Source organism: Gambusia affinis, linkage group LG24 (genome assembly GCF_019740435.1).
Source record: "Gambusia affinis linkage group LG24, SWU_Gaff_1.0, whole genome shotgun sequence".
In the NCBI taxonomy this organism is placed as follows: Eukaryota; Metazoa; Chordata; class Actinopteri; order Cyprinodontiformes; family Poeciliidae; genus Gambusia; species Gambusia affinis.
In genome coordinates this window covers 9,359,820-9,381,806 of record NC_057891.1, presented here as the reverse complement: position 1 = coordinate 9,381,806, position 21,987 = coordinate 9,359,820, and the positions used below count along the sequence as shown (strand labels likewise).

The window sequence follows — 21,987 nt, the reverse complement described above, 5'->3', positions numbered from 1 at the left end:
GCCTTTACGCAAACAACTGCAGCCATACTGTTAATACATCACATACAGATATCAGAGTAAAAGCAGAATAATACAAATGCATTCCATATTTTTAATAATAATATTTTATTATTATTATTATTATTATTGTTATTATTATTATTATTATTATTATTATTATTATTATTGTTATTATTATTATTATTATTATTATTATTATTATTATTATTATTATTATTATTATTATTATTATTATTATTATCCTTCTACTTCTAAGTAATGTATTACTTTGTGATGATCTGTCACTCCCAGAAAAATAAGTGAAGGTTTGCTGTAATGTGACAAATTATAAAAATGCCCAAGTTCCACTGCAGGACACTGTAAAAAGTATCTTTTCACAAAATTACTGAAGCCTTTAAATAATCTTTTTATTATTTTGGTAGTAAAAAAAGTTTCATTGTGGCTAAAACCCACAGATCATCTCATCAAAGTACAACTAGGGGTATTTTTGGGCTTGTACAAACTGAAGTAAACAACATCAAAATAGTGTACAATAACACTTTATTAAAAACATGTACACAGCAAAAATCCTATGACAAATTATGCATTTAGTATTCCAGTAACAGACCGGCACAATGTCAATGTAGGTAAAACAGACAAATGTTTAAAATAACAAAACAGACTTCAAATTGATAGCAATAGCTGACAGAACAAGTCATAGAACGCAAATCTAAAGGAGTGGATTATTTACAGCACATAGAAATGCAGCTTGTTTTTGAATTTCATAATGAAAACGTTCGGCAACGACACGTCCTGGGCTATCAAATTAAAAGGCACCAAACACAGACAGCAGCAACCACTCAACGGAAAGAGATAAGATTCAACAAAGAAGCGGAACCTCAGCGCACATCAATGTTTTATATCAATCAGCAGAACCAAAAAGGACTAAGCTAAAGCATTTATATCTTATATCAAAGGCATAAGAAACAGATATCCAACTGTGAGATAAAAAACATAATTTTTTGGTATCAGTACTTAATTTTTCAACTAAAAAACAAGAAACCAATCCTTTAAAAATGGCCCTTAGCATTATGTCTTTGTTGCAGCTAAGATGTTAGCGACTAGCTATAACTGCCTGCTAGTTTGTCTGGCTATTAACATGTTAGCAGCTAGTTAGTCAGCTTAACCAAGCAGCTACTCTACAGGTCTAGTTTGGTGTGTTTAAAATCCATCAGAAAACAGTGTAAACGGTTTAGAAAAGACAAACTCAACTAAACAGAAAGTGCAGCATTAGAACTATGGCTAGTAATTTAAAACCGTTCAGAAGTAATTAACTTCTACAGCTAGGAAATAAAGCAGCTCATCATAACAAGAAAGTTTCTTCCCATTTAAATACAAGGTTGTAACAATGAAACAACACTTTGAGGAATAAGAGTTATTTCTCATTATAACCAGAAAGTTTCTTGTTTTAAGGAGATTCTGCAGCTTTATTTATATTCCAGCTTTAGCAGCTAAGTGCTTCAGTAAAACAGTACAAAGCTCTGTTGCAGCTCTCTGTGTTTTTCTAAAGGTCCCTCACACATACAAAATTCAATTCTGTACATTTACTATTTGCACTTTCAATCAGCCCTTGGTTACATGACAATCAGTTTACCTTAAAGCTCCTTCAGTGGGATTCCCACCCAGCTACACTTAAGACCAGTGTCTTATAAAACTAAAAACATCTCAACAAGTCACACATGATGTTTGTCTCAGAACTCCCATCATAATAAATGTTCTGAGCTTCTTATCTCTAAACTATAATTTTTATTTTTTATTTTTTCTTAAATGATGACCAATTCTTCAGCAGGTCAGTGGCTAACTACAAGGTTCTGACTCATTGTGGGCTGACCTGGACAGGGGCTGAGGTTACTTCTGTTTTCCTCATCTTTGGATTATTTGGGAGATGAGATTAGATACTCCACAGTAAACAGAAGCCAACGCCACAAGCGTCCTTTTCTGATGGGTAGAAGGTTTTTATGGAAGATATTGGAGCAAACAGATTTCCTGCAGTGACTCATTGCATGAAACCAACAGGTTAGCAAACATGAAAAGGACAAAAATGAAGTTTACAAGAGTAACATAAAGTCAAAACACATCAACATAAAGCCCTGAAATCACTACAAAAACTTATATTCTGACTGTTGCTGAAGCTCAGAGTAAGATAAGATGGCTGTCATTTTGTTCTGGATATGTTGGTGAAATTTGTGGCTCTTTTCTGTACCAAAGACGTCTTCAGGCTGTTGGCTGAAAAGTCGGATCATGTTCTGGTTCAGGATCTAGTTGTTCCGGAGTAGGTTGCTAAAAACTGAAAAGCAAAAAAAAAAGGAAAAATTAATGACAAAGGCTACTGGTGAACAGTAGGTGTCAGGCTGCTCACACTCAAACTGTTTTCCATTTTACTCAATCCATATCTTTCACTAGATGATGAGTTAGTTAGTTTCCTCCAAGTTCTTGCCATTGGTATCAAGGCAGGTTTCTTTTTTAGGTGGAATTATTGGTATTGTAACAGAACTTTGAGAAGTTCAAGTAGAACACACACACACACACGCACGCACGCCCGCACGCACACACACACACACACACGCACACACACACACACACACACACACACACACACACAAAGGCTTAGATCTAATAACTGCCACACAAACACAATAAACCAAATTAGCATCTGATCCAAAAAACCTATTAGGATATTCTGCTAATGTGGCCTTGTTATGGTAAAGATCAAAAGTTCTTTTTGGCACAACATCTCCTTTAAAGTGGAATTGTTTTCTCAATAAAAAGCAGGAAACCCCTCCCACAATGCATCTTGTTTAAGATATGAATAAGAATCCATAAACATGTGTACTACAGTTAGTTTCTATAAAAGCAGCAAAAATCCTTGTTCCAAATTCAGTTCTGGAGTGATCCAACATGGAGTGACTAAATGACCTTCAGGTCCACTTCACACATCAGTGAGAACATTTTTACTGTCAGCCAAACAACAAATGTCACAGAACACCTCAATAGTTTGGGTCAAAAGCTGTCCAGGAAAGATCCGAAACTTTGACCTTCAGTCAGTATTGTGGTCAGTGTGGTCCACTGACCACTAGGGGTCCTCCTACTGGAGGTCCAGCTTTGCTTCTCTTTGTTTGCAGGCCTGCTGTCCTCAGGAAACTTCCTGAGGACAGCAGGAAAGCTTCAGTGATCCAGTTTTTCCCCTGGACATTTCTCTGTGACATGGCTGGCTGGAACCCACCGGTTCAAAGTTGCTTTAGAACCATAATAGATGGAACATTGACCAACATATTTGAAGTGTATTGATGATTTTGATGATGGCCCTCATCAAAATGTAATGCTTGTTTCTGGTTTCTTAGTTGTTGACTGTATGCTTTTTTATGACTTTTGCATGTTTTGCATATTAGTGTTTAAATGGGGAGTTTCTTTTGACTAATTTCTTTCCTGTTTTTGTGGCCAGTCAGGGAGTTTAGTAGTTTTAGATTTTTGTTTAGATGGGTGATTTTGTTTTCTCAACTGTAATCAAAAAAAACATTTTTGATGGTTTTATCTTAGAAACCCAGAACAAGGCACAAGGTAAAGATTCTCCTTTGAACTGTCTCTCCCAGTCATGGAAATGTTCTTCTCAGATAGCTTCTTCTTTTGTTTCTTTACATAATTAATCACTAAAGGGTAGAATTTACAGTAGTTGTTAGAATAATCCTAGATTTATGCAATTATTTGACTTTAAATAAATAAATCCATCCATCCATTCATTTTCTGTTCACCCTTGTCCCTTAGTAGGGTCAGGAGGGTTGCTGGTTCCTCTCCAGCTACGTTCTGGGTGAGAAGCGGGGTCACCCTGGACAGGTCACCAGTCTGCCGCAGGGCAACACAGAGACACAGAGGACACACAACCATTCACACACACACTCACACGTAGGGAGAATTTAGAGAGACCAATTAACCTGACAGTCATGTTTTTGGACTGTGGGAGGAAGCCGGAGAACCCGGAGAGAACCCACCATGCACAGGGAGAGAACATGCAAACTCCATGCAGAAAGATCCCGGGCCGGGAATCGAACCCAGGACCTTCTTGCTGCAAGGCAACAGCTCTACCAACTGCACCACTGTGCACTTTAAATAAATCTTTTTATTTTATTTATGTTTAGTTTATTTCACAAGTCCTGCCTTGGCATACTAAACAAAGAAGCTGGTTGCCTATATCTGCCAGGGCAGTTTTTGCCCTTTAGAAAGCATAATTCTCTAACTATGTGACTGACTTCATTAGGTCAAGGTTGCCTCTGGCACCAAAGCAGACTAGTTGCATTATGAAATATAGACCTTTTGTGAAGTATGACCTTTGGCCTTCTGGATAATGTGTAATTGAAGGTGGGTGTGTTTGTGGATAGAAACCACTATATGAACTCTAGAACCAATATTGGTCGTATCTACATTATGTGATACATTAGAAGTTCTTGACAATGTGGGAATCCACAGTTACTCACTTTGGTTGTCTCCTGGATTAGACTGACCTCCTTGGTGACCTTTCTCTGGATCTGCACCTGAACAAGTCAAACTCTGATTAGAACCAGGACGTCGCTGTGATCCAGCAGCTGCCACCACATGTGAAGAAATGCAGAGGAGAACATTACTGACCTCCCTGCAGCTTGAAGCAGAGCTTCTTCTTCTGATAAGCAAAGTAACTGGAAGCGGCTCCCACCAGAGCCACACCTACAGCACTAATGATTCCTGCAAGTGGTCCAGAACCTGCAGCAGCAGAGAAAAATGTTTGGTTAAGATTCCATTCATCTTAGAACAATTTGACATAATTTATACATTTTTGCTTTAATAAGGAGTGAAAAAACTGAGATAGCATAATAAAAAATTGTATTCACCTTCTTTATCTCATTAATAAAGTGGAATAAAATTATAGTTTCACAACTAAATGTTTTCTTTTGGGGGTTCATGACGCATGTTATCCACAAGAGGGAAGTAAATACAGTACTAAAAACAGGAAGTGGGCAGTCCCAGGCTGCAGGGCATTAAAACGCTCATGAGTCATGCCTGTCTTGTGACGATTCTCTGCACTAACAAAGGGAGTTGTCCCCACATGAAAAGCAGAGCGGATTCCAGCTTGTGGAATGACTTACTGCTCAGGAACCTTTGGCATCTGCTCTCAGCATAAACTCCACATTTCCTCCACAAACAGAACGCCTGAACGGGTTCTGACTAAAGCTGCTGCCTCCCAGCTGCAGAATGGCGCTCGCTAATGTTAGCACATCTCCATAGTAATAGGAAATCTGCAGTAATTGTTACTGCTACTTTGTCAACAAAAACCCTTAGAACAGAAAATTGTTTTAACCTTGTTCCGTTTACAGTCATTTCCAAGCATATTCGCATTCCTTCACTTTGTTAGATTCAGTCCTGATCCAACAACAGAGTCGAGTTGAAGCTTTCAGGATTTCATCTGCATCTCTGTGAAGCCATTTCCAAAATATCTGATAATTGTGTCTTGTAATTGTATTCAAACTCCCTTTAAGTTGTTTTTAATGACTCATTGTGCGACCAAATTTATTCAAGTCGTATTTTAATTCTCATATTTCTTATTTAATGGAAACACCATTAGACAAAGTTGTGTAATGGGAATACAGCTACTGAGAGCATCAATCAGGGAAGCAGCCAAGATGGACAGTTTGATCTTTTTGGGCTGAATATTTTGCTTTGTGTGATGAAAAAGTCTTTTCTATGTCACAACTGATAGGTAGATGTTTTCCAAGAAAACCTGTTGGAGGCTGCAGACAACTAGAGGTTCCTCCCAGCAGGACAACAATTTTAGCATGCTACACTTTTCATACTTGTAAGAAAATATCCCTTTTTTCCACAACACAGTTCTTATCCACCTCTTGCCATCTATAATAAAAAATCCATTGACGTTTGTCTGGATTAAATGTTTGAACTATGCAATGTCAAGGAACAAACTGAAAATTCCACAGCAATGATTTTATTGCAAAAAGGGAACTCATTCAAGATTCAAAGTATAAGTGGAAAATATTTTACAAAACTTTTGATCCATGGTCATAGAAGAACACATTACGACTGATCAAGCAGAGAACTGTAGGTTAGCATGGCTCTGTTAGCAGAGCACTCTGAACGCTCACTGTGATAAGAATGTGAGCTCAGGCTGCTGATTCACAGGGATCCAAGGTGAGACAACAGATTGGCAGAAATGAGGCATTTCAGTCATCAAGCCATGAAGCAGAACATATAAACAAAACAAGCAAAACCCAAATATAAAGTCAGCTAAATTTTCACCAGACAACCTCTGCTTTTAGAAGCCACAGGAATGAGCAGCAACATAAGAGCTTCTTAATGGATCTTAACAGTTAGCTTTCATTTGTAGGACTGAACTTTTAGTTATGGAAAAACAAAATGTTCTGACTTAACAAAGGGACCCGGCTCCTGGGCTTAAGGTTCTGCTGAATCAGCAGCTGTCTCACATTTAGCTAAAATCAGTTTAGCTGAAAATCAAAACAAAACCCTAATACATTAATAACCATATTTAACAACACAGGTAGTGCTTAGTTTATTTTCAGAACAAAGTAAAAGAAAAAAAGAAAGAAAAGAAAACAGATGTAACAAACCAAATCATCAGGATTGTTTTTTACAGTACATCCTCCCTTTAAGGAAAGAGCTAAAAATATATGAAAGTAGAAGGCGGTCCCACAGTCCAAATCCCAGTGACCAGATGGGAAAATATCTATTGTATGCAACAGAGCTTATTGTAGTAGAATAACCCCCATCTGAGAGAAACGTCTCATTTTAACCCCACAGGAGCAGAAAAAACAACTCAACAGAAATCACAGCAGAAAAGTGCAGCCAACCTGCAGCCGAAACCAGATCTTTAAAATGGACGATTTGAGTCCAACATTTCTGTATCCTCCCACAAACTCAACACTTTGCTGGAGTTTAAAAGACCCTGATGCTGACCATAAAACTGTATGCAAACTTTTGAATTTGAAAAAAAAAAAAATCACTAAAAATGTTCTCATCAAATTTTCTGGCAGTTAGCAAATAGAAATAATTCTGCTAATTCTAACTAAGCTACATCAAGAGAGATTCGGTCAGATATAATTTCAAACAGTGAAAATACAAAATGTGTTTGTCTTTTTTTAATGACTGTATGTGAACATGTGGTTTCAACTGCAAACACTAAGCAGGGATGGTTCTGCAAGCCAACAGCGGGGGTCTAACTAATGCTCATGGCAGATTCTGCAGGAGCTCCATCACCCTCTCTAACAGCGGGTTTAAAACTTTCTTTAAGTTGGATATCCACATAAAGAATTCCTCTGGCATGTTAGCATTTAGCATCTTCAGGACTTGGCCCCACAGAAGGTCTGGATCTGCAACGACACACAATCGAAGCAGGAATTTAGCTACAACAAACCAGATCAAGGCTGGCAACATCAAACTGAACTGAGCCTCACAACACCTCCTTCTCTGGAGGGAAAACTGAATCAAACTAAGTGGGAACCTCCAACTCACACTCACTGCCTTGTAATCAGACAAACAGACTTAATACACAAAGATTCCAGCCCAGCCTTCACAGAGAAGCTATGAGGAAGATGTTATGGGTGAGTGAGGAACACAATAAACTTTTAAATAGGTTCTGTTAGAAGAGAAGCAAGAAGTTCTAAAAGAACACTCCAGAAACCATTAATCCAACAGGAAACCATCAAGGTGCCCAAAGAGAGTTTACACACACAAAGGGAGGAAGAAGGAACTCTCGGCTGCACGCTCCAATCACCATGACGATGCACTGCAATTTTCCTTCACATAATGTTGTGCGTCAGGTCGCACATGTAAACGCAGCAGCCTCTGCTGGGCTACGCAGCTGGAGCTGATCAAGACTTTGGGAAATAAAACGGTTGAGCTTCTTTTAGACTCAGTAAGTTTAGGAAGGAGAAGTACGAGTTTCAGCAAATACACAGCCTGATGAAAGTATTCACACCCTCACACCAGCATCATGGAGACAGAGCAGGACCACAGTCAGCTGGTGGACAAGGATTATATTTACAACTCCTACATTTATCTACCAATATGCCCAGAGATTTAAAGAGCATCCGCATCCATAAGGACTCTTTGAAAATTCTTGGCTGATATGAGTAACATTTCATTTCTCTTTTGAATAAATAAAAGTTCAGGTAGTTCTGAAGAGTTTAAACAGGAGTTCCTGCAAAACTTCCTAAGCTAGATTTGTGGATTTTTTAAATATATATATTCAGGGGTCTCAGAGTGAAAGACACTGAATGAACATCTACATGCCACATATTCTATGTTGAAAACCAGGCAATAATTTCTGCGAACTGTTATGTTCCACTTTGTGATGATGTATCACCTAAAAGCAAAGAAAATACACCAATTTAATGCAGAAGTTTAAGAAGTTCTTAAAACTTTGGGGTGGTGTGGTGGTGCAGGGGTTAAACACAACCCACATAAGGAGGCCTTAGGTCTCGATGCAGCTGTTGCAGGTTCAATTCCCGGCCTGGTAACCTTGGCCCCATGTCCCTTTCTCTCATTATCTATTTTCCTGTCAATTCATTATCAAATAAAGAGCTCTAGTCTAGAGCCAATAAAACATTAAAAATACATTCTTAAACCTTTGCAGAAGTTTAAGAAGCATAGATTTTATCTGGGCTCTTAAAAAAAAGACAAAAAAATGTTCCAATAAGTAGTTCCTCTTTCTAGATGCTGCTTTGATCAGTTTACAGCTCATTTTATAGAAGAGGTTTACCTTGAGATTGGCCAGCTCCACCTGTGAAAAAAATCAGAAACCAAGTCAGTCTGTGTTGTTCAACCCATAATACTCAGGTAAGAGCACATTGGCTTATTAAAAAAAATATATTGCAGGGAGCAAAATTTAATATAATCAGATAAAGGCTGATGGCTTCCAAATGGTGAAATGCTGAAAGGCATCCATCCTCTGAGCCCTCCAGCAGACAGACCACATCCTGGAGAACTATTGATCAAACTCTTGGCAGCAAAGTAAAAGAGAGTGGCTTAAAAGTTTCTCATCTCACTCTTCAATTTTAATCTTCAGCACTTACATCCCTGCTCAGTCATCTCAGCAAAACTTAGCACTGCTACAGCTGATAGCATCAGAGCTAAAGAGCAGAGTCACAGCAAGAGACTAAACTGCATTAACATTTCCAACATGCAGAACTGTGGTACAAACCAAAGCAAAGCACAGGAACTTACCTTGGTCATGATTGCCAGGGTCCATTGCACGGCCTGGATGCAGAAGAAGAAGTAAAGTTTGTCGAGTTAAAGATTTTCATCTTCTGGATCAACAGAAGTAAAAATGAACCTGTTTGACATTTTCTTTTAGAAAACTTAAAGTTTGCACTTTGCCTGGATCTGTGACAAACTGACCACAGTTTGTGAGACTGAAGGACTGAGTGTCCAACCAGGTGATCAGAAACACAGGAGCACCACAGGGCCCTGTACTCTCAATGTTCCTTTTCACTCTCTACACTTCAGACTTCCAAGTCTGAATTCTGTCATGTATAAAAACACTAAGATGAATCTCCAGGAGTATCAGAGATGGACAAGAGGCTGAGTACCGAAATCTGGTGGACGCTTTGTGTCATGGTGTGGGAACAATCAACTCATCTTAAATGTGAACAAAACAAAGGAGATGATTGTATACTTCAGGAGAAACAAGATTGGATAAACCCTGTTTGAGGAACATTAATATCTTGGTGTTCATCTGGACAACAGACTGGACTGGAGGTGTAACAGTGAAGCGTCTGTAAGACTGGACTTGTGGAGGAAGCTAAGATCCTTCAAGGATTGCAGCAAGATGCTGCAGATCTTCTAGAAGTCTGTTGTTGAGAGAATCCTCTCTTCTGCTGTCATCTGTTGGGGAAGCAGCATCCAAAAACACTCAACAGCCTGATAAAGAAGGCTGGTTCTGTTCTGGTTCTATTTTAGGGATGACTGTGGAGAGGATTAAACAAAGAAGAATTCTTCTTAAACTCAAGAAAGTTATGAACAGCCCTGACCAGAGGCCTCTTGTAGCTGTGATGCAGACAGCTACCAGAGAACTGTCCTGTCCTGCCAACAGCCATCATCATGTGGAATAACTCTTTGAAAACTGAAACAACATTTGATTTTCCTTTGGGATCAATAAAGTATTTTTGAATTGAATTTGAATTGAATTATTTTCATGTCTTAGCACTAATAGATCTATGAATGCTCCCTCTGGCATTTTGTGCTGAGAACTTGAAGTGACAAATAGATTATGGATGGTATGAGCAGCACCATGACTGGGATCATGGGAATATCAGGTTTTGCTTTTGGGACATTTCTACTATTTCATCGGAATCCTAAATCAAAAACATTGTTCTGGATGTGCTGTACTGGTTTGGACTTTTAAATGGGCAGATTTAAAGCACATGGTTAGCCTGAAAATTAACATACACTATATACGACACCAAGAATATTTCAACAATAAAATATTGCATGTACTTAATATAATGTTGAAAAGTCCAACAAGCACACAAACCAGAAAAGTGGGACATCAGGTCTAGAATGGAGCAGTTCAAGCAGGAGAACCAGCAGCTTTCAATCCTTCAGTGGATTTATGTGACAGGACAACTAAAGACGTGCAGATCTGCAGCACTGAGAGGAAATGACTCATGGTCCGACATATTTAGCATGACTGTCATGACATATTCAATTTTCAGGCAGCAGAGAGAATATTTCAGATTTCCTGGATGACACATCAGTTGTTGGCAAGCACTGCTAATCCACCTCATTTACTTTGACTGCTCCTCTTTAGACAGTCTATTCAACATTAACCATGAATCGTTTCCATCTGCCTCTTAATTATGTTTGTTACAGAAAATCCAGTGAAGATGACAGAAATTTAAAGAAAAACAGGCTGTTAGCATGACGATTTGACACATGATGATGAGTGAGTGAGAAAAGGACCAACTGGACCAAATGGACCAACTGGACAAAATGGACCAAATGGACCATGACTAATAATAACTAGAAAAGGACTGGGTGTTTTTTTTGTTTGTTTGTTTTGTTTTTTAAACTGATTGTGATGTAAATAGCAAGAAGCAAATTACAGTTTGTTACAGAGATTACATATGAAGCCTGATATACATTGAATAAAAAGACCCAAACTTTTTTTTTCACAGTGTGAAGTAAAATCAAACCTAATCTGTCTTGTTTTAGGTTAAATGGAATTACCAAAATTATTTTATATTTCCTAAATGCAAAAAAAAACTTGGCTACTACATTCTACATGATAGAAAAGTCAAAGAAAATCAACCAAGATATCAAGAAGAGAGAATAATTGTATTTATCTCTCTTTATTCAGTATATATCTCAAAATCTGGATTCAGTTGTGTCACTGCCACACATGTTGGAACCAAATCTCACAGAAATGCTCATCTCCAACCTTGGACCATCAGTCTACCATCAGTGAGATTCTGCTCTCTTCAAACCACAGCAGATAATCAACTATCAGCTTCTAAAGACGGAGGACATTCATGTGGTCCTACCTCCAGAGCGTCCTCCATCATCAGGCTTGTAACCATCATTGCTAACACCCATCAGGTCAGAATCATCAAAACTTCCTCCTCCTGGAAGAAAAACAGAGCAGTTCAGGTCCATGTTTGAGTTCCCTCCCACATATCAGGACACATCTGATTCCCAGGCTCATATTTGTCTTTTAGTCTTTGCATTGTGTGAACTCAGCTTCACAGCTCTAGTTCTGGGCTGCTACACCCACTCTCTTCCACTCACCTCCACCACTTGGATTGTACCCAGGTTTCTTTGGTTTCTCGGTGGGGCCTGCACCTAGAGACAAAACGGTCATCAAGATCTGAATAAGCCAGCAATGAGAAGAAGAGCTAAATATAAGTCCCACTGTGGAAGTGGATGGAGAACACTTTGATATTTTCCTAGTTTCTAGGAAACTGTGAAAAACCTTCATCATGTGACCACATAGAAGGAAGGCATCCTTTAACATCCATCAGATTTCTTAAAAACTGTTTTTAGCTCTAGAAAGAATTTAGTTTGTTTTAAGAATTGTGTTTAGACCAATAAAGATATTTTTAAATTTGTTTTATGTATCAATCATGGTATATTAGCTACAGAATGAGGTCATAAACTAAAGATGAATATGTATCACTTCAGCTGTGGCCACAAATAAAGTTGAAATGGTACACTGTGAAAACAAAAGTGTTGACATAAATGTAATTTAAAAAAAAAAACAATCATGGCAGTTGCTTTAATTGACTGTTTTTCCTGTTGAAAGATATCTATGAAGTAACGTGATTGGTCAATGGATTAACACATAAGTGTTGAACTAAAACAACACAAGATAAAAATAAAATGTGTTGAGAAAGAACATTTGTTTTAAGACTGTACACATATCTTAAATATTAAATCCAGACTGTGCATGTGTGTGATTACAGAGAAGACATCATGTTTCTGTCTGTCACAGAAGGAAATGATTCTGGAACAAGGGTTCAGTTCTAGTGCTTTTATTCCAAATGTTAATGTTTGCTTGAGTCAAGAGGTGGACGACATGACGCTGACAACAAATCGATGTGATTTTTGTCCAGCAACTGCGACAAAGAGAACTGATTTTGTACAACGGTTGCCTTGATATACAGTAGTGATCCTAAATATGAAAAATTGTCCATCTCATCCCTTTTCTCCTCTAAGAGTCTGTAAATGTGGGAAAGCTCCAGGTGAGTGAGGATGTTGCATGTCCTACCAGGTTTGATTGCATCCTCCAGGTCGAACCCAAAGCCACCTGCAGCAGAACACACACCCATCAGGTCACTTTGCCACCATGTAAACAGGTCAGACCTGTTTACCTGTAAGAACTCAGCTAAACTGGAACCTAAACTGGTTCCAGCTTTCTACACGCTTTAAGTGTAGAGAAATGAAACCCAAGCCTACCAGAATCTCCAGAACTTGGTTTTTTGGGAGCAGGTGTTGGAGCTGTACAAAGAAAAACTAATGTTAATAAAACTAATGACATAATAAATGGCTCAAAGTAAGAAATCAGATGGGTATTAGGAAAGAGGTCCAGCCCACCTGAGGACAGGAGAAGCATTAACATTGCAGGGATATTTTCTAATTGATCACACAACCTGTCTCACATGGAAACAGATTATCCCTGCAGCACAAAATACTTCAGTCATTCTGAAAAACACACACTTCATGCAACCTGAGCATACAGCTAAAACAACGTCCAGTTTCAAGACGGTCTGATGACTTCACACTGTACTCCAAGTAAAACATGCTCAACAAACTCAGCCACTGCATGGTTGGGTCCACATGTTCTGCAGCGTTCAGCAAAATAAAACCACATCCAGCCATATTGGGTCGTTCTTCTGTCCAATCAGAAACCTTGATTCACCGCTAACAAGAAGAGTTCTCCATAGGAGGACCACAGAATCTCTTGCAGCTACATGAGGTGCATGTGGTTTCGTTTATGAAAGGGTAGTCATAGCAACCTGTGCGTGACAACATCTGGGTCATAATATGCAGAAGAGAGAGGCTGGTTTTCTTGCCTCACCACCCTTGCCTTGAACGAATGCCAGTCTGTGTCTGAGTATTCTGAAGTTTTACTTCTGTAGCTTCCCAGACACACACAGCAGCTCACACTCACTGTCCAAAATCATTTCACACTCTTTGATAGTCCTTTAGAAATCTGTGGAAACACTGTGGAGACATAATCCCGACTGGATCTGGGAACAAATATCTTCAGCTAAAAAAACCCACTTACTGAGGATTAAGGTTAAGGTTAGGAGTAAAAGGCTAGAGGTTGATTTTTTTTTTCTAGGGCAAATCTGAACTATTTAAAAAGATAACACTGCTCAGGAAAAACCAGGCCACAATGTAATTTGACACACTATTGACTGGAGTTTGCAAAGCAGCCAAACAATCTTATTGGCTCAGTTCAACAATCTCATCCTTCAGTGTCCGTCGTGTGCCTCATGTGATTAAGTGACGTAGTTGCAAAGGATCAATAGGAGAGGCTGACTAAGCTAAAAGCTGAATTCAATTTGATTCAAAACTTAAAACAATAACTTTTTGCCATGATTATGCATCAAAACAACTGGAAAACTAAATCCTTTCAGCTGCATAACATCCAAAACCAGAAGGAATAATTGTCCTAACATACAATACCTCAACCAAACAATGATGAACAAATCAGACCTAATCTAATAGAGCCACTCTAACACACTACCTTACCATCAGCAACACAACGTTAGACAGAACTGGTGTTTTCTGCAACATTGCTCTGGTTTAAAGTTTCATGATCTTATCAAAACATCGTGTGACACAGGAAACAGGATCAGGAAGTAATGCATCTACAGGGTGAGATGGTGCATGCCGAGATACAAACCATCACTTCCAGATTTCTTTGGAGACTCTGGCTGCTCTTTGGGTTTTTCTGGTGTTGGGTCTAAAATGAATGAAAGTGCATAAGTAGAGTTGATGATTCTGCTTTCAGTCATCTAAACGATCAATGTGCTCAAACAGAGAGTCACTCACCTGGTTCGAGAGCGTCTGAGAGATCAAATCCTGCATGACAGAGAGTATCATGGTTAGAGTTACACAGTGTTATACACATTTACATACAGTGACATAAAATCAGATTAAACTTCTACAGTTTTAGTTATGATCACAAAAATTACTTCCATTTGCTAAATGTCAGCCATTTGATTCCATTTTGTTCCAGAAATGTCCATCCATTTCCTCAGTATTTGGTAGAATTGCCTTCAAACTCTCTGACTGAAGCTTCCATAAGCCTTTAACAACAGTAATTTGGGCCCTTCCTCCTGACTGAACTAGTACCTTCCTATGACTGCTGTACATGAACCTATCAGAAGCTTACAAAGTCATGACATCAGCATCTGGGCATCAACTGACCAGTTAGGGGGATACACAGCACTTTTAGTGTGTGTAACCTTCTGGCATTTAGACCCTTCAGGCGTTGGTCCTTTGGATATAAAGTAAAAAAAAAAAAAAAAAAAAAAGGTTTAGTCTGCTATATCAGACTGTGAGAAGAACTCAGATTTGTGTCTGTTCATAGAAACATGGTTCTTATGCAGTTTAACAATAGATTGTTGACTCTTCTTACAGTTCTCAGTTTTCTGCTTAACAACAGAAACATGTGCTTGGCCACAGTGTTGAGAAAATCCCTTACAAAAAAATCCCATGAAAATCACATGTGACTTTCACATGTGATCACATGTGGTTCACACAAATTTTACATGTGAATGATGTGAATCACATGTGAAAGCACATGAATACGTGTGATTTTGGAACGTTTTGTGGTAAAATCACATGTGAGTCACATGTGAATCACACATTTCCACATGTGATCACGTGATTTTCATGGGATTTTTTTGTAAGGGTACAGTGTTGAGGAAATCTTATCATTTATTTGGTGGTTCCCATGGCAGCAATGACTGACGTGCAGAGCAGCTTTAAGTAGCATGAGTCATCACTGAAAGCAGAGAGGGTTCTGCTAGTCTTTCTGGGTGCAAACTATTTAAAGCTGAGAGCTTTGGATACAAAGAGCTGACTCGCCCAAACCAACAGCAAGAGAAACTCCTATGAACTGTAAAAACTCTTGCTACTCAACTCAAGCTACTCTGTTATGGTTGAATAGCTAGTAGCAAATACAAAACATTAAATCAGGATTTCTAACCTGACCAGGGTTCTGAACTATTCATTATAGTTTTATTTTATTGTGACTTTTTGTTTGTCTGATTCAGTTAGTTTTAATTAGCTTTTAGAGTGTGTTTGCAAATTTTTATAAGGTATTACTAGTTAAATATTGTTTAGTTTTAGTTTAGTCTCCATTAGTAATAGTAGTTTTAGTTTGGTCATTTTAGGTACAGAATTCAAAAAGGTCAAAGTATTATATTGTGATTATGTAGATATTGATTGGGTAAGCAGAAGATACTATTTTATAAAAATGTATTCAATTATTGTTGAACAACAACTGATGATGCTGCCACAACATTTATGGAGTACCAGAATTTGCAGACAGTTGATGTAAACTTGTGAGGAAAAAGAAACTATTTCACATCAGTTCAAAAGGTAGAGATTCACAAATATGAAAATGAAGATATACATATAATTTCAGTTTGTATTAGATTGATAGTTCCAGTTACTTGTAGTTTTCCACATTAATTACCATTTTTATTCATTTCAGTTACTGAAAATATTTCTCTATTTCAGTCTTTGTTATTTTGTTAGACAAAGCTAACTATGCTAACCTTGACCTGAACACTGTAGTAAATGGGCACAGGATGAATTAAACAACATTTCTATGCATCTATCTAGTTCTATCCAGAATATCTACTGTTCATGGTCATTGATGTCACCATCTTCAAGGTTATGATCCATTTGAACCTTAGTAGTCATGAGTTGAATATCTTAACAAATAAAACTTGCCTGAAGACACACTTCATATATACCACAAACCTTATTGACTTATATCATGCCTGTGGTTAACAGTGTCAACCTTGTCATGCCACACTGTGCAGGAAACTCATGGAGAGGAAAAAGTGTATTGCAAAACTTATCCGTCAAATCCCCAGATCCACAACATGACATTTTCAACATGCCAAAAGCACAGGTCACTGGAACCCTGCTTATTTGTGGATTGTATCCACGGATTCCCATATCTTCAGATTTTTCTGTGAAAGATAACTCAGAATTATTCCTCAAACATATGAATCTAGTGCTACTATATAAGCACTAGATCAATGCTAGTGCTTATGTAGTAGTCATTCATTTCCCTTGCACTGATTGGCTGTTCACATGCAATCTATAAAAAAAAGAACCTGCCAATGTTTTCCCATTAAATTAAAGTTAAATATTTCACACAAAACATGGCAGAACCCCAAAGGTAAGCCAGTTCTCCATTTTATATTTTGACTGTTTCTTGTGTCCTTTGTTCTGTGGTATGTGAATGCAAACACATCCTGGATGGATGGAAGAAACGGTTCCATTAAAATTACAGTGACTTTGCCTAAACCTCTGTCAGAGTTTTCAACGTGTTAGACTAATTTCCAACAGACCAAACATCAGCTGGTTGTTTCATAACTCACAATGATCTCAGCTGAAGAATATCCTTTTCACAGGAGGCCACAATTTTTCCTTCACTGGTCAAGGCTAAGTTTCCAAACAGAACTTGTTCTAAAATCTTTCCAGCTCTGGACAGTCAACATGATCACTGAAGCCTTATATTCATTCAAACTTTAAGAACAGCGGGTCTGAATCCAGGCTGCAGATGGTTCTAATCATGCACATCATTAGACGCCTCATTGAACGTCGAGTCATTACCATCTTGAGTGTGGCAGTGGAGTGATAAGAGGTCCCAATTCATGTGCTGTGTGGCCTTGTTTCAACCGTTTTACAGAACCAAACAGATCCATTGGTAATACCTTTCACAGGTCAGGAAGAAAGAAAATAATAACGTAATTTTACAAGCAGAATTTCTTGAACTTGTGGAGAGAAACTAGCTTCTAAACAACCAAGAAATATTTCCTATATAACTAAATTGCCCAGAAGTGTCTACTCTCACACATTGTTTAAACTGTCCATAGCAGAGTTAGAATATCACACTGTAACAAAAATTGTTTTTCCTGAAAAAAGCAAGGAAAATATGTAGTTGAATTATGCAGTTGTGCAAATATGTTCCTGAATACATCCTTCAAGGTGTGTGTGTTCATCAATGTCAATATAAAAACAATGTATCAGAATCAGTTGTATCAAATGTCAACATGCTCTATATTCAGAAAGCCCTCAAAACAATTAAATAGTCACATCAAAATGTTAGAAACGCTGTCGTTATTGTGTTAGTGCTTTCTAACACACCCCAACAAATTACGGTGTGTAGAGAATGTATCACTGACAGGTATTAATGTAAAATACTTTGTCAAAAGGCGTTTTATCAAGTTTGGTCAATTTACTTGTATTAGCTTACTGGCAGATACGCCATATCCAAAATGCAAATGAAAACAAAAAGCATATGTGGTCAAACAACATGCTGGGATCAAGAACCAGGGAAAAGGGAACGGGGAAGGCTAGAGATGAGTCATTTTTATATCTTCAGAGATTTGCCTCCCTCTAAATATCTTGATTTCCAAATCTACTGTCACAACTTTTTAAACAACATTAACACAGGAGTTGCATGTTTTTATTAAGGGGCTTGTCTCAAATCAGCAGTAAGACCCCTAAAGCTGACTAAGTTACTCTTTGAATTTACTGGAATGAAAGAAAAAAAAAGCCTGGTGCTTTTCTGTGCTGCCCTGCAGCTTCCAAACACCTCCAGAAGGAGTAAAAACTGACATAGCTGACCTTTTTGAGCCATGAGGAAAACCAAGATGGAGGGTTTGTAGGACAGCACTAACTGGAATCTTTAACATAGATTATTAAAAATCTGTTGTTAAGGTAAACCTTAGCTAAGAATCTGATGTGATCCAAAAGTTTAAACAGATGGCATTTCCCTTCAGGGCTGCACAGTGGCGCAGTTGGTAGAGTTGTTGCCTTGCAGCAAAAAGGTCCTGGTTCGATTCCCGGCCTAGGGTCTTTCTGCATGGAGTTTGCATGTTCTCCCTGTACATGCGTGGGTTCTGTCCGGGTTCTCCGGCTTCCTCCAAAAACATGACTGTCAGGTTAATTGGTCTCTCTAAATTCTCCCTAGGTGTGTGTGTCCTGCATGTCTCTGTGTTGCCATGCAACAGACTGGTGACATGTCCAGGGTGTATCCCGCCTCTCACCCGGAACGTAGCTGGAGAGGAACCAGCAACCCTCCTGACCCCATTAGGGACAAGGGTGAACAGAAAATGGATGGATGGATGGATGGATGGATGGATGGATGGATGGATGGATGGATGGATGGATGGATGGATGGATGGATGGATGGATGGATGGATGGATGGATGGATGGATGGATGGATGGATGGATGGATGGATGGATGGATGGATGGATGGATGGATGGATGGAGAAATTAAAACCAAAAATATCTTAAATGCACCTGGATAAACAATCTGCTGAGATCTTTCTAAAGGAGCATTTATACAGTCAATAAAATGAAAGCTTCTGTAAATGTATTGCCAGCTTTTATAGGAAATGTTATCATTAAGACTAATTTGATTGAATTACCTAAAAAGGCCAACTAAGCATTTTATCTGATATCATTCCCCCAATAAAACAAAATACAAGATTAACATCCATGGATATCCAAATGTCCAGAGAAATCTAATGAAGCAAGTCGTTATACCTCTAAGCCTGATAAATTATTAATAATATAATATATGGTTTTGTGAGACATAGCAGCTGTAATATTAGACTTGTTCTATAACTTATTGATTATGCAGATGTAGTGAGCTCAGAGGTTTGAGGTTTTATTTCTTGTAACAAAGAATCCCAAACACAGTCCACCATGTCAGACACTAAAGGTTTTTTTTAGCTCCAGCTTGTGAAGATAAAAACAACCTGGAACCTCTAATAGACCAAATGACCTGCAGAAATATCTTTCCGAAGAAATATTGTCAGAGAATGTAACGTCTGCCAGCATGCTGATGATGACACAGTTTTGTTTTTCAAAGAATAAACTTAACTATCCTCTCAGCTTCATGAATGATCCATGATTCATCTATTCTAGATGACCTGTAAACTGTTTCCACTCTGTCCTTTAACAAATGAAAAGCCACACACAAAACTCTTCTGTACAAAAAGTTAAACATACTTTTGATGAATAAATCACTTTTTCCTCCTAAATGCTTCCACACATTAAAAGGTTGTGCTTCATTTGATGATTCAGAAATCTGTGTTCTTATCAGAAATAAACCTTTACAACTTTTTACCGTTTCACTTTGGAAATGGAACTTGGTAACTCAGTTCCTAAAGTTTTCATTCAACTTTTTGACTCCAATAAAGATCCGTCCCAATCTTCTTTGACACTTGAGATTAAATTAAAATATCAAACGAAACAACACACCAAACGGCGCATACAACTCATCAGATAACACAATGTAAACTGGACAATGGCTGCACTTCAAAATTCTCCATGGAAAAAACTAAGTTAAAGGAAACCCGTAGTAAACAAAACACTTCTTGCAGAGGAACGACGCAGATACTAAATCCTCTTTTTCTATTGGGAACTGTTGTGTTACAGTAATTCATGTTACTGTACTGATACTATTCAGTCCCATAGTTTTGTTTATGTACCCTATAAAAACTGAAGCATGAAGTTGAGGGCAAAAATGACCTGATGGAAAAAATCAGCGCTCACTGTGACTCCTACTTTCCCCCATTCTTTCATCCTGCTACTTTGTTTCTGAGATAATAAATGTTTCTGATGGATATATTTATTAATTTTGTCTGTCTGTCTGTCTGTCTCAACAGACAATGCGCCTGCACTGAAACATTCTGAATCCCCCCACAAAGAAAGAGACTAAAAGTTTCAAAGTGCAAACTCACCATCCTGCGTTAATGTTGCAGTAATGAGCAAAAGGAGGGAAAGTATCCGTAGACAAAAGTTCATGCTGAGGCCGGGTGGAGGTACTCCTGAAGTCTTTAATGGTTTTGATCCAGTTCTCGTGAGCTCCGACGGTTTGTAGCCGCCAGTCTGTTCCCCTGCGCTAACCTGGGCTGAGTTGGAGCGGGTGTAGAGTTACACTGTGAGTCAGCGCGGCTTCTGGAGAACAGGCTGGGTGTGTCAGCCAGAGAGGGCGTGGTTCTGGTCCGCCAACACCCTGACTGAGTCACCCTGCACCGAGTTCTGCTAACAGACACCCGTCACCGTCACGTGTTGGTTTAATAACAGAGTGATGGCTCTGACTGACAGGCGGTGGAGGTCGAAGATGAAAACGCACAGAGCTAAAGGTTGTAATGTCTTAAAAAAGAACATCTTGAACTTGCTCACATTTTAAAGCATTTTAAAGCTGTATCAAATGTTTGTTGGGAACATTAGTCCTCCGACACTTAAAGGAGCTTATGTAACTTTTAGAAAACTTTTTTTTTTGTGCATATTTGTTCAAATTGTCTCCCCTTCACCTCCTTGCTCTCTGCCAGGCTGCGGCTAGCATAACATGTCATGAATGTTCAAAGCATAACCACTAATGAGGGCGAGCTAACAGCTTTCCTGTAACAGTAAGTTGTTTCTTCATTAATATTTTAGTAAAGAACATGGGAATGATTGACAGTGATAAGACACGCCTCCTGGTTGTGATTGGTTGTTGGAGATCGGGAAGAATCAGAGTGGTGCATCTTCAGATGACAGATATAGTTCAGGGAGGAGGTGAAGGAGATGGAGCTTTTCACAGACTGTCTCATACTGTCCATAGTGACAGTTTTAACAAATGTGTAATGTGTTTTACTCAAATCATCTAGTTTAGTTCAAATAAAAAAGCAATCTAAAGGATACTTTTTTAAAAGGTTTACACTCTGAGACACATTTTACACTTGGACTTGTGATTATGTGCATCTGAATTTCTGGGATGATCTGGAGCTCAAACTGTTTTGTCTGTCTGTTTGTCTGTCTGTTTGTTTGTTTGTTTGTTTGTTTGTTTGTTTTGTTTTTTAGGAGGCCAGAGCCATATGCAGGAGACAGACACTTTATTTAAAAAAAAAAACTCAACATTTTTAATACAAAGTGAACTTATTTTTTAAGAGTACAGGTAATAAAGGCTTGGGGTAATAGAAACAACTTAGGTTTGCACTTGCAATGTTCTCTCAGCATTATTAAATAAAGTTCAATAAGATAGATTATTCTTGGAAAGTTTTTATTTAACACAAAGCAAAAACAATATGTTTTTAAACTGCAGTAAACACATTCAGGCGTCGTCTGCCTCAAAAGATCACCCAAAGACAAACCTAACAAGGCACTCAATTTCAACTCCAAATTGTCAACAACTTAAAAA

General features: G+C 38.3%; 1 protein-coding gene across 2 annotated transcripts; it reads right to left on the bottom strand.

Annotated features, from left to right (window-relative positions):
* Positions 1-523: 523 nt before the first annotated feature.
* cd99 (CD99 molecule) lies at positions 524-20,822 on the bottom strand. 2 transcript variants are annotated; one of them, XM_044109315.1, is made up of 12 exons: positions 20,546-20,822; positions 14,593-14,622; positions 14,444-14,503; positions 12,988-13,029; positions 12,800-12,838; positions 11,821-11,874; positions 11,577-11,657; positions 9,259-9,291; positions 8,795-8,815; positions 4,660-4,770; positions 4,509-4,565; positions 524-2,326 (listed from the first exon to the last, which is right to left on the bottom strand). In XM_044109315.1, the coding sequence occupies exons 1-12, from the start codon at positions 20,607-20,609 to the stop codon at positions 2,298-2,300; spliced, it is 621 nt and encodes a 206-aa protein (XP_043965250.1). In that variant the 5' UTR covers positions 20,610-20,822; the 3' UTR covers positions 524-2,297. The 2 variants fall into 2 exon arrangements, with proteins under 2 accessions (XP_043965250.1, XP_043965252.1); XM_044109317.1 differs by lacking the exons at positions 524-2,326; positions 4,509-4,565; positions 4,660-4,770 and adding an exon at positions 6,554-7,403 and having other exon boundaries at positions 20,546-20,761.
* Between the last annotated feature and the right edge of the window lie 1,165 nt (positions 20,823-21,987).